Source organism: Melospiza melodia, chromosome 3, assembly GCF_035770615.1.
Source record: "Melospiza melodia melodia isolate bMelMel2 chromosome 3, bMelMel2.pri, whole genome shotgun sequence".
In the NCBI taxonomy this organism is placed as follows: Eukaryota; Metazoa; Chordata; class Aves; order Passeriformes; family Passerellidae; genus Melospiza; species Melospiza melodia.
In genome coordinates, this window is record NC_086196.1 from 31,377,437 (window position 1) to 31,394,307 (window position 16,871).

At 38.3% G+C, this 16,871-nt stretch overlaps 1 protein-coding gene across 1 annotated transcript in view; it reads left to right on the forward strand.

The window, feature by feature from the left end:
• Positions 1-375: 375 nt before the first annotated feature.
• Positions 376-16,871, forward strand: part of LAMA2 (laminin subunit alpha 2) — a 334,586-nt gene continuing 318,090 nt past the window's right edge. The window contains exon 1 of the mRNA XM_063153343.1: positions 376-466. Within this exon, the coding sequence (XP_063009413.1) occupies positions 376-466 (91 nt within the window). The remainder of the gene's footprint in view (positions 467-16,871) is intronic.

The following is a 16,871-nucleotide window of genomic DNA, read 5'->3' on the forward strand; positions in this document are numbered from 1 at the left end:
GTCGCTGCCCTCCGGCCCCGCTCGCTGCCCCTCGGCCCCGCTCTCTGTCCCCCGGCCCCGCTCGCTGTCCCCCGGCCCCGCTCTCTGTCCCCCGGCCCCGCTCTCTGTCCCCCGGCCCCGCTCGCTGTCCCCCGGCCCCGCTCTCTGTCCCCCGGCCCCGCTCGCTGTCCCCCGGCCCCGCTCGCTGTCCCCTGGTCCCGCTCGCTGCTCCGCGGGCCGGCGGCGGGGCGGGGAGGGAGTGTGTGCGGGGGGGCAGGGGTGTGTCCTGCTCTCCCGCTGCCTGCCCGGGGCACCGGGGTCTCCTCTGCTCTCCCGGCGGCTGCGGCTCACTCGGCTGCCCGTCCCGCGGCGGGACGTGTGGGCTGCCCGGCAGCCATGGCTCGGGAAAGTTTGCCGCTGCTCCTGCTGCTGGCGGCGCTCGGCAGCCGAGGCCAGTCGCCGTCGCCGCCGCCGCCGCCGCAAAGAGGTACAGGGGAGCGGGGAGCCCGCGCCTCGCCCGCCCGGCCGGGACCGCGGCGTACGCGGACGGGGAGGCGACCTGGCCGCCAGCTCGGGAGTCCTTGTGGGCACGGGAGGGACGAGGGGACAGGGACCGAGCGTGACAAGTGAGCCCCAGCCCGGCGGGCGGCAGCACCGCTGGTCCCGCGGTGGCCGGGCCGAGGAGGGGCTGCTGCGGGGCTGCGCTGCGGGGCCGGCACATCCCGCCTCCCGCCGCAGTCCCCGCTCCCTCGCACACCCGGCTCGGAGCGGCGCAGATGCGCAGCGCGGTGGCTGGGAGCGCAGGGGGAAGTCATGGAGGTGAGGGACCGCTGGAGGACGTGACCTGCTCCCCCAGGCGACAACGAGGTTACGGGCTGATCTGCTGGCATCCCTCCTCCCGCCGGGTTGTCCCCGTCTCTGCTGGCATCTCTGTGCCAGGGGAAGCTTGATAGGCTGTGGTGAAACGCGTGTGGGCTGCCTGTACTGCTTTTAGTTCAGGTGGCAATTTGATGCACTTAGCCCGTCACAAAGCTTTTCTGTTCAAAACTAACCACGACGGGAATGGGAACGGAATCAATTTTATTCTGCATGGGTAGTAAATGTCTTAGACGTACCATTATCATGCATTATGCAGTGTTTAGGTGTGTTGACACTATAAGGGTGGGTTTTTTGTTTGCTTTTTCAGTTAGTGTTCTGTGGAAAGATCAAAAGAGGTGTTGTACAGGTAAGGGAGAAATAAACTTTAGTCAGTTTCTCAGCTCTCATAGGAAATCCTTAAAACCATTCTTCAGCCCACAATATTCCTTCTGGCGCTTACGTTTCTGCTCTTAACATTTTTAGCCTTGCTGAAATGAATTCACTTAGAAGATACTGTGGGTGTGTCAAAATAAAATAAATTCAAGCCCCTGGATTAACGGCTATCTTTCCTTTGACCCTGATGTCACATAATAGGGTGAACATTATGGATTAGGAATTTTTACAGTTTAGGGTTTACTTTGGAAAATGTGATGCACTGACATTTCATGAACAAAAGTCTCAAGCAGCTGACTCCTTAATATGAATTTTACTGTGTGAGAATAAATGGCAGTTGATCAAATGTCTGTGTGGATAAAAACTCATCCAGAATTAGACTGTGTTTAGATGATGGCTTATTGGTAAACATTGAAGACTGGGATTTTAAAAGTAGAGCATTTAAAATACAGTACAAAATGCATTTTCTTCTTGCTGATTTCTTCTTTTATTTTTTTTTCCTAATTAATTCTTTTTGGCTAATACTGATTGTGGCATTTCTTTTAGTATTCTCTCTCTCACACACACACACACATACACAAAGAGACACTTTTAGAGAATGTCCTTTTGTTTATGCAGTATCAGGGTTTCCTTTAACCTCAACAGTGAAGGGATATGTTAATGATTTCCCTTTTAAATTGGAAGTGGGTGTGTTTGGTGTTCATCTGCTGCATCACTTATAAGCGAGTTCTGATAATTCCATGAAGAATCCCAGGACTTTTAATTAAATGTTAATGTGGTGATGGGACCTTCTAATTTTAACAGTTGAATTCAAGTCCTGGCCTGCCAAATTTTTATGCCATTTACTGTCTTCTAAATTTCTTTCCAAGATCTGTTGCAGCTGCTAGGAGGTGCTAGCACTATGTAGATGTCACTGTGTTGCCCACTACAGACAAATAGCAATGAACTCCTCTGTAATGCAAAAAGTTAGGAAAGTCTGACTTCACTGAAGTCCAGAGGGATTTTTAGCATGTACAAGAATGTTACTGCACCCGTGCTTTGTATCTTTAGACTTACAACTTTTGTGTTTTGACTTAAATGTTATTTGCTAATAACCATAATGTTGGATGCTTACTAATTGTTAGCACCAGTTGGATGTCTGTGGACCAAATTATGTAACAGAACTGCAACGCTTTGAAAAACAGTACTTGAGACATCACAATGAATTCCCATGTTGTTTTACAGAACAGAACAGTTCAAGAACATTTTGCACCTCAAAGATGGGAACAGTCTGTATTTCTTTTTTGTTTCTGTACTTGTGGTTAATTTTTTTTTTCTTTTTAAATTGTTAGAAGACTTACTGTGGTCAGAAACCTGGAATTAATTTCAAGCTGATTTTTGTTGTTGTTGGGGCTTTTTTTTTTAGCTATGCACATTATCTGTTCTTTTGTTTTTTGAACACTAAATAGTCATGCAGAATTTCTGTCATGGTTTAACCCCAGCCAATGACCAAATACCACACAGCCTCTTACTCACTCCTTCAACTTCTTCCAGTCCCAGCAGGACTGGGGAGAAAATCAGATCAGTAAAAGCTGGAAAACTCATGTATTGACATAAAGGCAGTTTAGTAGGTAAAATAAAAACTCTGCAGGCAAACAAAACAAACCAAGGATTTAATTCCCTGCTTCCCATGGGCAGGCAGGTGTTCAGCCATCCCCAAGAGAGCAGGGTCTCATCACACATAACAGTTACTTGGGAAGACAAACACCATCATTCCAAACATCTCATGCTTCTTCCTCTCACTTTATATACTGAGCATGATGCCATATGGTATGGAAAATCCTTTTGGTCATTTGGGGTCATCTGTCCCAGCTGTGTCTCCTCCCAGTTTCCTCTGCACCTCTGGCCTCCTCACGAGTGTGGCAGTACAAAAAGCAGAAAAAGCCTTGGCTCTGTGTAGGGCCTGCTAAGCAATAACAAAAACAACTCTGTATTATCATCACTGAGTTCAACACAAATCTAAAACACAGACCCATGTGAGCCACTGTGAAGAAAATAAACTCTACCCAAGCTGAAACCAGTGCAATTTCTCAGAAAATGGAAGAATCAGAACCAGAAAGGCATGTGCATTCTTCAACAGTGGTTCTTAAAGATGTGCATAACTTGCAGTTAAGGTAAACTGACCAAAGTGCTGTGCAATGTTCCTTTGGATCTTGAACCTTAGTTCATCCTATTCAGTGTGGATTGGGAGAGAACCAAAATAGTAGTAATTTAGTAGCTAATGTAAAATTTCTTTTGGTCTTGAATTCATGCATTTTGTAAAAGGATCTCAATATCTGTTATGAGAGGGAGCGGAAGCTATGTGTCTGTGAAAGGTGTGAATAGAAGGGACGGGGCTAAGGAACATACACTGCACAGTAACTTGATCTGTAATGTCAGCTGCTGACATCAGTAGAGATAATTCATGGAGTACAGGTGCTTTTAGCATGTGTGGAAGGAAGTGTAAGTTGACTCCAAGTGGTGATGTATATAGGATGCTTATAAAGTCAGAGTGAGATTTCTCCCTCGAAAGAGAAATGAGGGGTGAACATCAGCAGGATATGACTAGTGCCCGTCTGTTAGGCAGTGGATGGTGTCAGGCAGGTCAATATTTTTAAATCTCTTTGTAGGTGTACATTTTAAACCAAGTTTCTGGAGAGTTTAGTTCAAAACTGTGTTCTCTGTGTTATGTCATTGTAACTAGGACTTAAAAGATTCCTTCCCTCTGTGTATATTGGACCCTATGCTCTGAAAAGTCAAGAGACAAGGCTAATAGGACATAAATGTAGTGTTTCAGATCCTAAGAATGAAGAAAGTGTGTCGACTTAGGTTCTCTCTTTCCTGAGACAAAAAAATACCCCAGATGCTTTGCTTATGTAATCTGTAAAAGCAGAAGTCAAGTTTCCTCTTTCTTTATAGGGATTTCTTTGCAGTAAGGTCAATTTCAAAACTCACCAACACCACCCAGCTCTAATCTTGTAATGGAGAGCATTTCCATCATGGCTGATGGCCTTTAAACATCCAAAGCATTGTGCTGGCTGTATTTGGAGAACTGAGCTTGTAAGAGATTTAGTTGATAAATTTGCATTCTGAGAAAAGGTTTAAATGATTGTTTATCAGCTTGTTCTCACCTAAATAAATTTTGAAACTCTTACCCAATATCAGCAAATATAAAAACAATGCAAGTCTTTAAGATATGTTCACTGAAAATCAATGGCTGTTTAAGAGAAAGAGTCCCAAAGTACTTGATCTTCTGCAAGAAGAAGAGTAGAATTTAGCCATTATCTAACCCATGCAGCCCTTGTAAGTCAACATATGTAGAACTCTGGCAACAAAAATATGAAGGAGAGTGCATCCGTTGTGGAGGGCTGGCATAATAGAATGCATAAAATTCTGTGTAAGTTTTTTTTTTTAAAGGACTTACTTAGTTTATCTTCAGGATTTTATAACAGGTAACAAGCCTTTTTCACTGAAGGTGTACTGCAGCATAGTACATTCTGTATGTTCCCTTTTCACAGTCTGTATGCTGTTTAATGTTTTGGCAGATAATTTTTTTGTGATCTGGAAATTATGATTTCTTTTCCTTTTTTATTATTATGTATTTAAATGTATGTGTACAAGATCACAATCAGTTCTAGCAACTCTTTTAGCAGTATTCACTGCTGTCTGATCAGTTATTCAGATATTAACTAGCCCCAAAATGCTGCTCTCAAATATATGTTGTAATTGCTTTTACCTTTTTACTTCAAAGCTGTTGTCCATATCACTTTCTTATAGTTTAATAACTGGCTGGGAAAGTGAAACCAGAGGGAATTAATATGTGTTTAAGGCTTAGAATGTGAGAAGTAGTAAAGGGCTGGCCTAAGGTGTTAGAAATAGAATTGCCCAGACTGACTGGAGACATGAGTTTTTTGTGTACATGCTTTAACTAGAAATAACCACGAATGAGGTAGGTCTTGTTCAAGAATGTGTGAATTTCTCCAAGCAACAAATAAGAACATAAGATGGTAAGACACACTTTATATTTAACCTTCTTAGTATTAATTTTTCTTCCCAAGTTTTTTACATGAGTCATTCTTATTAGGCTTGAAATGCTAAAGTCAGAACAGTGGTTCTTTAACCTGTTCCAAAAATCCGCTTTAAAATAATACAGCAAACAATCATTTTTAATTAATTCAGGCTGGAGGAAGGAATCCACCCACACATGTTCTGATTTCTTATCCAGCTACTTGGACTGACAGTTTTTTGAGATTATAGTACTTTGGAATAAGAGGCAGCATGAATTCCTTTTGCAGGGTGGATTTTCCTTTTCCTTTTCCTTTTCCTTTTCCTTTTCCTTTTCCTTTTCCTTTTCCTTTTCCTTTTCCTTTTCCTTTTCCTTTTCCTTTTCCTTTTCCTTTTCCTTTTCCTTTTCCTTTTCCTTTTCCTTTTCCTTTTCCTTTTCCTTTTCCTTTCCCTTTCCCTTTTCCTTTTCCTTCCCCTTTTCCTTTTCCTTTTCCTTCCCCTTTCCCTTTCCCTTTCCCTTTTCTTTTTTTTCTTTTTTTCCTTTTCCTTTCCTTTATTTTCTTCCTCCCCACCCCCAAAGTCCAGACTCCTCATATTTACAGGTCAGGAATGGTGGTGATGCCTCGTGGACACAAATACATGCAAATGTGAACAAGAATGCATACCTAATGATCTCCTTTATTTACCACATTTTTTTTCATAGATAATAATTCCTTAATTACTGGATATTTTTGTCCTAACCAGGAGTTCTGTCTAGAATGTGTGAGCTCATATGTCACACACTAGCAGCAACCCAGGCCACACTAGCAATCATACAGACCAAATCTTGCTTGCAGACGTAAAATACAGACCAAAATGTTATGTTTGTTAAACTTTATATTGATTCCATCCATGTGTTTGAAATAGGAAAGGGAATTCCTTGTGTTTGCCAATAAAGCTCTTTCATGAGCTGGCTCTTGCTGATGACTACATGTTATTTATTCCCTTTTACCAGCTACTGTAGTTGATAGCCAATTCCTAGTTTCTGTTTTTCTGCAGTTTTCATGTTTTCTTCAATCCAAAACATGTAGATAAGAGAAGTTCTGAAGAAAATTGTATTTTGCACCACTTCTGTACTGTGGGTAAGGTTGAGATTAGACTTTTTTATGGTTTATTTTTATTAGAAAAATTATAAGATTTCCAGAAAAAATAACTTGGATTAGTGTGATTTTTGTACCAACAAATAACAAAGATCACTCAAGGTTCTTGCAACACTCAAAACAAGTAATTGTTACTCCTCACTTTTTTTTTAAGCAGTTCAGTCTCCATTAGTTGCACCTTAGCATCACAAGGATTTTCATAGGACTCTTGCACCCTGCCAGATTCCTCTAGCAGACATTGTCTTTGAGTCAGACCTTGTAATAACATTAGACTGTAAAGCAGCTGTAGCAGCATTATGCCAGGGAAATCTTGTGAAAGCTCAGGAAGAATAATGAACATTCCTGCAGAGTGGATTATCCAAATACCATTACAGTGCCTTGTTCTGTCCCAACTGACGTGTATGTACTGCTGTCATGATTCATGGACTTAAGATGTAATAAAAAGGAAATTGCCTAAAAGTGAACAAAATATTATATAAAATTTATTTTTATAGCTATAGCAATTGCTTTTCAGTGGCAAATTACTATGTCTTCTAATTGTTCACCTACCCCAGTAAGTGGGCGTGTTCTTCAAGGTCAATTAGAAAGAATTAGAAGAATGCCTCTAAACATACTGTAATGTATTTCCCACCGCTACAGGAAAATGAGGCAATGCTGGGGATTGGCAATCAGGAGTTTGGAGGTGCAAGAAAAAGAAATCAGAACCCCTGTTTCTCTGCACACTTCCGGTGATAGTAAGAGTTTATTTAGGATTTAATTTGGTTTTCTACGTACACACCTGCTTCTTAGATGAACCCTGAGAGTTTTTGATGCCACTTTCACTCAGGCTACCTTTAGCTTTTGATGGGAGATGCTGAATGTGGCAGTTTATTACTGTCTTTATACTAACTGGTCAACAGCCTGTAATCCTGTTCCACAGAAGCATCTGGGTAATCGCTACTGTAAAGGACTGTATTATATATTAACTTTCCTGGCATTTATCCTGCACAGGGAATGCAGAACTACTGCTATACATTTTCTGCTGAATAACTTTTAGACTGGGAGAAGGAACAAATAGCATTATTTTTACATATCACTGTGTTTCTAAATATGTATGGTAAAATACTGTGTGGCAGTGATAACTACTTTGTGCATTTTCTGAGCACTTCTGCAATGGTGATAATGTGAGTAGTCTGGATTCCTCTGAAAGCCACAAAGCGCTACAGAACAAGAAGAAATCCATGCCTTTCAAAGAGGACAAAGTGACATGGCAAAAAAAAACAGGACTTTTGAATCTGGTATGTGGAACCACCAGGAATGGAACAAGTATGTTTGTGCAAATCCCAGAGCTGGTGATTGGGATGTTGTGCACTTGCACATCTAATTTGACTGTGTGAATTATGCATAAATTTTTGTCATGTCATCAAAAAGATTGCAGACCACCACAAGTGCATTTTTTAGGTTTAACTTTAAGCCATCATTAACACTGCTGAAGTAGTTAATTTTACCAGAAAAAAAGCTATTCTTGATACTATTTCATCCCTTTGTATCACTGTTTTAGTGGCAACACCCCAGTTGTGAATAAAGGGATTTCCACATGTAGTTCATGGCATAAACCAGAGTGTATTTCTCATTGATTTTTGATTTTGGTACAATTGGAGATTATTTTATATTAATAATTCCTTCTTAAAGATGATTGAGTCCTCACACAAAAAGGTTTTCTTTAACATGGGAAAAACACCCACACATTTAATTGAAAAATATACTTGTGATATGCACACTGAATTATTCTCTTAAGTACAATGTCTTTTTACAGCTGGATGCAGCCTTCTAAATTAGTTCCATTGTATTAAGGTTGTGTGTTGTGTGGAATTAGGGTCTGTAAGTGTCACTTTTGGTATGCTTATGTAGTAAATATGAGAAATATTTTCTAAATTCAGAGTAAGTGGGAAGCCTTTACATGCATGCCCTATAATCATTGATTATGCATGCAGCTTCAGCTTCTTCACCCCACTGGAGCTTTGACATAGAGAGTAAGATGGTAACTTGCCAGAAAAATTAATAGTTAAATGCTTAAATAGTATCTACTTCATAGCTTGCTAACTGGAGGAGAAAAAGTACTGAATCTGCCTGCCATATTGGTAGGAGTTATTTAAAAGTGACTTTGAAGCTCATAGTTTAATTAGTGAAAGAACTTTAGTGGCATATGACAGTGATGGGGAAAGAAACAATAACCATAATCATCATCATGTGCATCAAGAGGTTGAGTCAGTTCTTGGTGAAATGAGACACTGTCTCACAAGAATAAAGTGAAACTCAAGCTGTTAGACTGAGTCATTTGTCTGTTCATTGAGGATAAGCCTTTTCCTTTGGTCAGGGTTAGTACACTCATGCTTTCAAATTTGGCTGTATTTCTTAGAGAATAATATCTAAAGGAATCAATGTATGCACCTCATACTAATGTCTGGGTTCTTCATGACACTCACACGTCTGAAGGCTCTCTGTACAGTACTTTGCTTCCACTTGCAGTATATATTTGTCCCAAAAGATCTATTTAAAACTTCTCTTATTTTTATGTGGCTACTTGTTCTGCCGGTCTGCTTTTGGCCTGCACCTCAATGAAGCCCCATAATGTCATTCAAAATAATAATATTGCATTTGTGCCACTAGTAAGAGACAGATCAGTGCTTGGTTTAGTATTTTACTTTGGACAGAGTGCAAAACTGTGTTTATAGTTTTTGCAAAGTGTTTCTGTTTTTCATTATCTATAAAATCCGGGCTTTATTTTAGTAATTTGTGACTTTTCATTTGAACACATAGCTTACAGATACGTGTGAGATTACAGAAACATACATAGCTTGTTGGTGCTCGTTTTAGAAAACATTGAGGAACACAATGTACTTTTTGAGGGTAAAAATTTGGGAGACAAGACTATTTATGCCTGTCTGTAAGAAGAAAAATAAAAAATAATTAGATATTCAATGAGATTACTGCTAAGAAATGAAGCTTTTTGCTTCAGGAATTAACTTTTACTGACTTGAAACCTTGTCTTTATATTTCAGGCTCATTGGGACTAAGATAAAAGTGCCATACAGGCAGAGGTTGTCGGATCCTGGATAACATGTATAAAATAGTTGATGAGAAAAATTGTGTTGATGAGCAAACTAATGAAGGGTATCCAGTAATTTCTGATTGTGTTTAGCATTATAGAAAACATAGATAATATCCTTGGGGTTTTGATTAAACAGCAGATACAGGAGGATAGAAAAGCTGATTTATGAAGTTATCAGCTCCGGGTATAGAATTTGTTGGTAGCATGAAAATGGTTGTGAAATCAGCTTTGAGACAAATTAAAGCTGAGGAGTGCTTTCAGCTCAACAGCTCTAGGAGAAATAGGTATTTGACTTCAAGGCTGAGGGAAGGTTGTAAAGAATTTGGTGTGAAAATACTGATAAAGTAATGGCATTATACAACTGATTGTTGAACAGGTTATATGAACAGCCTCATTAGAGGAGAAATAGAGGCAGCAAATATGATGTTCATATTTAAAAAGGCCTCCCATGGTAAACTTGTAACTGTAGAGTAAGAACTGAATACATTTGTAGACATATTAAAGTATTGAATTAGTAAAGACATGGATAAATGTGTTTTGTTGGCAGGATCCAGAGTGTTTTTTAATATTATATGGAGAAAAAAACTGTCAAGGAATGTGATTAGACATATTAATAAGGGCTATAATAGTAAACCTGGGTTTTCAAAAGAACAGTTGAGAATATGTCTGAGTATCATAAACTATGATTTCATAGAGAAAAAGGAAAAAATTCAGTTTATGGAAAAATTCATAAAGATTTTGACAAGCTGTATGCCTGTCTGGGTTGGAATTAGTCTTATATTGAATTGATAGATGTGAACATTAGTTACATTGGAAGCTATTCAGTAATTTTTTGTTATTCTTATAGTGGTCTTCTTCACTTAACCTGAGAAAATGCATCATTCAGCTAAACAGGATTCAGTTAGTTTCTTACAACTCAGTTATTAAAGATCCAGTAAGTAGCAAGTGTTCTGCCTTATCTAAGCTACTATGACTGATCAGGAATTCCAGTACTACACACAATCATTTATAGACCATCATTTTCATGTTTATCTCACCATCTCTGTGGAAGATTGGGTAATTTGTAGGCAATCTTAAAAAATGGTGAAATGTGTTGTTGCTTGAATGTAGACTGTGCTTTATTCATCCACCTCACTTATGTCTGTTTGTGAAACAAACCTGTTTCCCATTTCTCATGCAAGAAATTCTCAGTCTCACTTTTCCTTAAATTTATTTGTAAATATTTTCATGGAAAGACTTATTCCTGGAAACATTAAGAAGCACAGCACAGAAAGTGTCACTGAACAGGCAGCTTGAATAAGTTAGGAAAAGTAAGACCTAAATAGATTTATAGTTTATATAAATATAGGTTTGTATGAGTTGTTGCAAAGTGAAAATAACTCCTGCTTAACACGCATAATGTGGCTTTCAACTACTGCCTCTCTTCCTCTGCTGCAACAATCACAGAATGACTTGGATTGGAAGGGACTTTTAAGATCTTCTTGTTCCAATGCCTCTGCCGGAGGCAGGGACGCTGGACCAGGTTTCTCAGTGCCCCATCCAGACTGGATTTGAACACAGACAGGGATGTGCTGCATCCACAACTTCTCTGGGCAGCCTGTGCAGTGTCTCACTATCCTCACAGTAACGAAGTTTATCTAAATCAAATTTCTCCCCTTTGTATGAACCCATTACTCCTTGTCCTGTCACTACACTTCCTGATGTAGAGTCCATCCCTGGCTTCCCTGTAGGTCCCTTTCAGATCCTGGAAGGTTTCTATGAGATCTTCACGAAAGCTTCTCTGTTGTAGGCTGGCTGAGCAGTGTGTTCCTAAGATAACCTGACAGACCCACAGGTTAAAATGTGCCTGTAGGAGCCTTTATACTCGTCAGGTGCAGTGTGACTTCACACAAGGTCCATAAAAGGTGAGCACTCTCTTAAGTGTAGAGTATGTCATGTCCCGTAGAGTACTCTTGCCCTTTTAATTTCTGGGAATTAAAAGGAAATTTAGGTGAAAGGTATGAAAACAAATACTTCCAATTATCTGAAAATCCATTGATGAATGAATCCATTAATTGGCCTAACTATCTTTGTAATACATCATTTAGTTTCAAAGTGAGTCAACATTATTAAGACAATCTAGAATGAGATTAAATTAGTTTCTTCAATCAGTTTAATAAACTCAAGTAATTATTAAATTTTGTATTAAAAAGCCACTATATTCTGCATAGCAGACCTGTAAATCACTTCTGAAATTAGTTTAAAAATGTAGGATCTGTCTACAGCGTGACAGTTCCTCTACAATTATTTTCTGGAAGTGAAACTGAATTTATGTATTCCCTGTTAAACCAAATCCACAGAGAGTCCAATGAAACAATTTTCTCTCAATCACTACTTGGTTTTCCTTTATTGCTGTTGGTTGAAATAATGTAAGTAAAATTGTGTGATTTCAGAGGAAAGTTAGGTTTGTTTGAAATTACAGTGAAATTCTTACTGGCTTTCTCTTGGCAAGAATTCAAGTGCAAGTCACTATGGAAGAAGTATACTACACAGAACATAACATTTTGTTCTGTCTTGCTGTTCTGCTGAACGTATTTGTGTGCAAGCCATTTATTTCTACAATGTCTGGAAGAACAAGAGGGGCCAGAGGGTCCCAGGGGTGTCAGAATGTATTGTTAAACTGAAGCATTAGCTGTAGTTGAAAACTAGGGAGTGAGTGGCTTCACAGAGCTATTAAGAATCATTTAGTGTTGTTTCCTGTTTAAATGAGGCTGTGTTTCTCTCTTTGTGTCAGATCCTTTGACTCTACAGCAATACCTTAACAGTAAACCAAAACTTTAAGATAGACTAATCCTGGAAATGGTATTTTAATTCTTTAAAATTACTTATACAGATCCATAGTAGTCTCTTTTGTTAGGAATTAAACTTATCTGTGTTGAATTTGAGATGTTTTCACTGTATCAGCTGGGCTGAAGAAACAGCTGTTCTAAGTCTGTGAGGATCAAAATATTGACATGTCATCATATGGTACTTCTGGAATCCCACTGTTCTGTTTCATAAACATTAATCACTCCTACATATGCACTTATGAGTGTCTCTATGTTTTATGAAAAACCTGACGAGGAGTAATGCCAAACAGTAATATAATTCTTTATGTACAAATAATTCTTGTAATTTTTACCAGTGCTTAGAAACTTCAGCAAAGGATTCAGCCTTTATTGGATAAAGTGTCTTAAGAAGTAAGCTCAAGGTTTTAAAGGCTTATTCTAAAAGAATTCTGATTAATTTTTATTAGCAGAGCTAATTGTATCTGACACCTTATTAGATTTTAAGGTGGATTTAATGTGTAAGAGTGTATTTAGTGTTATTGGACCTAAAGAGATTTTAAGGTATGATATTTCTCATCCTTAGTTTCCACTAGGAAATATAATTAGCATGAAAGTGAATTAATATATTTGCTTTACATTTATTTATTTGTTTTTAAATTGGCAAGCACACACAAGCTGTTTACTTCCTGAGTATCTTTGTAGCTTTCTTCTTAAAAAAACTCTGACATTTTAACCTATTTTATCTCTAGTTAATGGATGTTCTCTCTTATTAAAATCTTAACTGAATTTTTGTCCCTTGTGCGCTCTACTATACATCAGAGAACTTAAGCTTCACCACAATGCATGTTGCTCTAGCTAAGATGCAACATATATAATGGTTAGAATTACTGCCTATTGCCGAGATGCATTAAAATTCCAACCAAATTAACTATCTAAGGCTTTCAGAATTTGGCAGCAATTTTGAGTAAATCTGTGTTTTTGATACTAGACTGTGGTTGTAGGACTGAGATAAAGAGCATGCGGTTTAAAGCCGACAGATGGCCCTTAGATGTGACCTAGCTGTGGCAATAGAGACTGTAAGGAGAAACAAGTAAGGAGATTGTAGCTATTCTGAGGCTCTTTGCTCTTTGAAATAGTATTCTTAAGAACATCCTTGACTTGACACAGATCATAATTCCCACCCTTGGAAGAAGCCCTTTTGTGTTCCAATATTATTGTTATACTTCATCCCCTTTCTCTATTGAATGTTTCTGCATAACTTCCATTCAGTTGATATTTTTGTATCTGTCTAAAATGGATGTGACCTTGGAAGGTGAGCTAAGCTGTTCTTTCCACATTCATAAATGAGGTGTGTAAACTGCTATTTAGATAAGTACAGTGTGCTTTTATACAGTGGATGTATAATGGGATACTGAATTAGTTTTAGTATTCTAGTGATATTATTAAATCTAGCAGGTTCATGTCCTCTACCCACAAACTTATCCTTGGATCTGGCAGCTTACTTGGTTCAAGACCTGAAAGGAAAAGATGAGGTGCACACACCTTGAATAATTTGTTTGTGCATCAATCTTCAGCCTCATAAAAAAGGCTCAAGAGGATTGTTTTAACAGGCCTGGAAACAGAAGTAGTTCCTCTCTTGGAAATATGTTTATACAAAGAAAGAGGCTCTCTTGTTGGGATATTGTTGCATTCAGTTATTTGAAATGTGTGATGAGGGATTGTTGTTTTCCTTAAAATCTGTAATTAATCTGCTTGAGAGAATCTGGGGTCAGGTTTCCTTCCCAGATAGGAGTATTCAAGTACACTGTTCCCAGAAACTCTTCTGGGTGATGCTTTTTAAGCAATGCATGCCATGATGCACAGATATACATATGTATTTCACACATACTCTGTTACTCCAGTCCTGGTGAATATGTGTATCAGCTGACTAGAAAAATAGCAACATGGTGAATATGTGGTTTTAAAATGTGGTATTTGAGTTTAGGTGATCCTCAGTGGTATGGAAAGAACAGTGAAGCAGGCTCTAGAAAAAGTTGTGTAAATAGAGATACTGAACTTTATTTAAGAGTGGTACACTTTCAGTGTTCTTGTTCTACATGCTCACTATGGGATTTTTGAAAGTTATCCAGTTATTGTTTTAGAGGAATGCTTAGTGTTTGCAGAGTCAGGCACCAGAAGGACAAGTAATGCACGAAGGATGCAGAAGTTTAGTGGCCTTCTAAATCAGGTCACAGCCTGTTTTTTTGCCTTTGATAACAAAATCTTTTAAACTGGATATCTGAACAACATAAATAGGAAGTTTTAAATTTAAATAAAGGTTAAAAAATGCCCTAGATTTGCATCTGGCTTTTCTTACCAGTCTTAGAACGCTGCCCAGAGCAACAGCATACTGCATGGGAAATCTGATAACGTTGTGAATCTTTCAACCTTATGCATTCTAATCTGAGTGTGGTTTCCTGTAGTATTGCTGATATGCCAGATAAAACAAGCTTGGATCCAAAATCAACCTCTGTTATAAATGGATGCTCTCTGTTACCCCTATTTGTCCTGCAATCTGTGATTAACTGTTCCCTATCACAAAAGGGAAGACATTATATTCATTTTTGTGTGTAGACTTGTTTTTAAATGGTAAGCAATTGCTGTTTATGTGACTGTTAAGTTGAAGTGCACTTATGTCTTATTTTATGCTACATTTATGTGCAGAAATACTTTTATTCAAAGCAGCATCTTCAGGGTAACCAACTGCTTTCATGTTTCTTCAGTGGTGTAAAACTTTTCACTGGTGATGTAATTATCATGATTTGGCTTCTTCAAAGTAAGCTTTTAAAATTTTTAAAATTATATACAATAGATTACTTATGAAGAATTGCCTCCAACAGCAAAATTTAGTATGAACAAATAAAATTAATAATTTTGCTCCTTCTAAGGGCTAAGTAGAATTTATAAATAAAAATACTAAGAGTTGGTCTCTTTCATTCCTTTTTTCCTGTCTGGGCAGACTTCCTTTAGATGTTTAGACGCGAATTCCAAAATCTACATTTCCTAATTACACTGAGAGAGTTTTGGTGGTTTTGTGCTTTAAAATATGTAGTATTACAGAGTAGTCCCTCCCATTTCACTTAAGGACTTTTACATTTGTAGAGAGACAAGTGAGTTTTGCTGCTTTCTTATGCTAGAAGTTTCTTAACATTATATTTCTCTAACTCAGTATGGCATTTCGAGAACATAACCAAGAAAAGAAAGCTACCTCAGAAACCTGAGCCACTGAGACATGAAGTGCTGGGGGAAGTTAACATCAGCATGTAGCTTAATTAGGGACATGTTCTATCAGTCATCGACAGAGTTGTTTTATTTCATACAGAACATCAGAGAACAAGTTTGCGGTACTCTCATTTTTCTTCTAAAGGAGGCTTGCTCAGATATAAATAAACATATTAACTGTCCCCAATTTAGGGGCTTTAATTCCTTGCCTTATGCCTTGGTACTGTTAGAAAAAAGGGAGGTCATGAAGAAAGAGCTAATGTAATTAAATAGTGGATTATATAATTAACATTTGAGACCAATATTGTTTAGATAGAAAGGCAAAGAAAGAATAGTAATGAGAAAAAATATCGGTGATGTTACAATATACTTTTCATGTTGAAAGACTAGACTAGACTAGTCTCCTTAACTGGGAGATGCTTCCTTTTGATTTCTGGATCAAATTAATTTTCAAGAATTCAGGAGAACAGGTTGAGCAAGAAGTGTGAAAATGCCTAGTCCTTCCCTCTCCTTCTCACGTAGTTTGGAATTTGGCCAGTGTCCTAGGAGTTGAAAATCACATATTTAAATCCTTTTGGACAATTACGGATCAGTCCTCTGTACTGAAGCTATTTGGTTTATTTCAAAAATTATATTTCTGATGCTTTATTAGATGTGGAAGAGTGTGAAAATTCATGAATCATGTACTACTTGGTGGAGGTGACAGTAACTGAAGTCTTAGAAAATGAGCAATACTTGTAGTATTGCTGGGAGTGAAGTTGAAATAGCCAGAACAAGAACAAGTCAGAAGCTGAGACCTACTCTGAAAAACTCAAAACTTGCCTTTTCTCTTTTGTGCTGTCATTTTTGAGTAATATATGTTGAGCATAGTTTGTTTATAGCTTGCTCCAAGTGCTGCAGGCAAGCAAAGTTTATACAACGTACAAAGACACAGAACTAAAGTTTTCAGTGGTAAAACTGGCAGTAGAAACCAACTACCAATGTCTTCCATAGCCATTTTATTGCACAGCTGTGTTCACTGAGAGTTAAAAAGACATGGTTTTAATTTGCTGTATAACTCAGCTTTTCTGTGAAGAAATTGCGTCTGTAAAATAGTACTTACAGCTGTAGTTATGGATTAGTGATAGTAGTTAAAGATTGCTATTATGAAAGGAAAAGGAAGCATATTTCAAGCTTTCATTTTGGAGTACAAGTAAGCCTAGTTCCAGAAATATGTATGATTGTGACTTTTGTAAACCCATGAGAAGGTAAGAGCAGGAAACCCTTGTTCCTCTCATAGTGGAACAGTGTCAAAATTATATTTTTCATCCTATCATAATT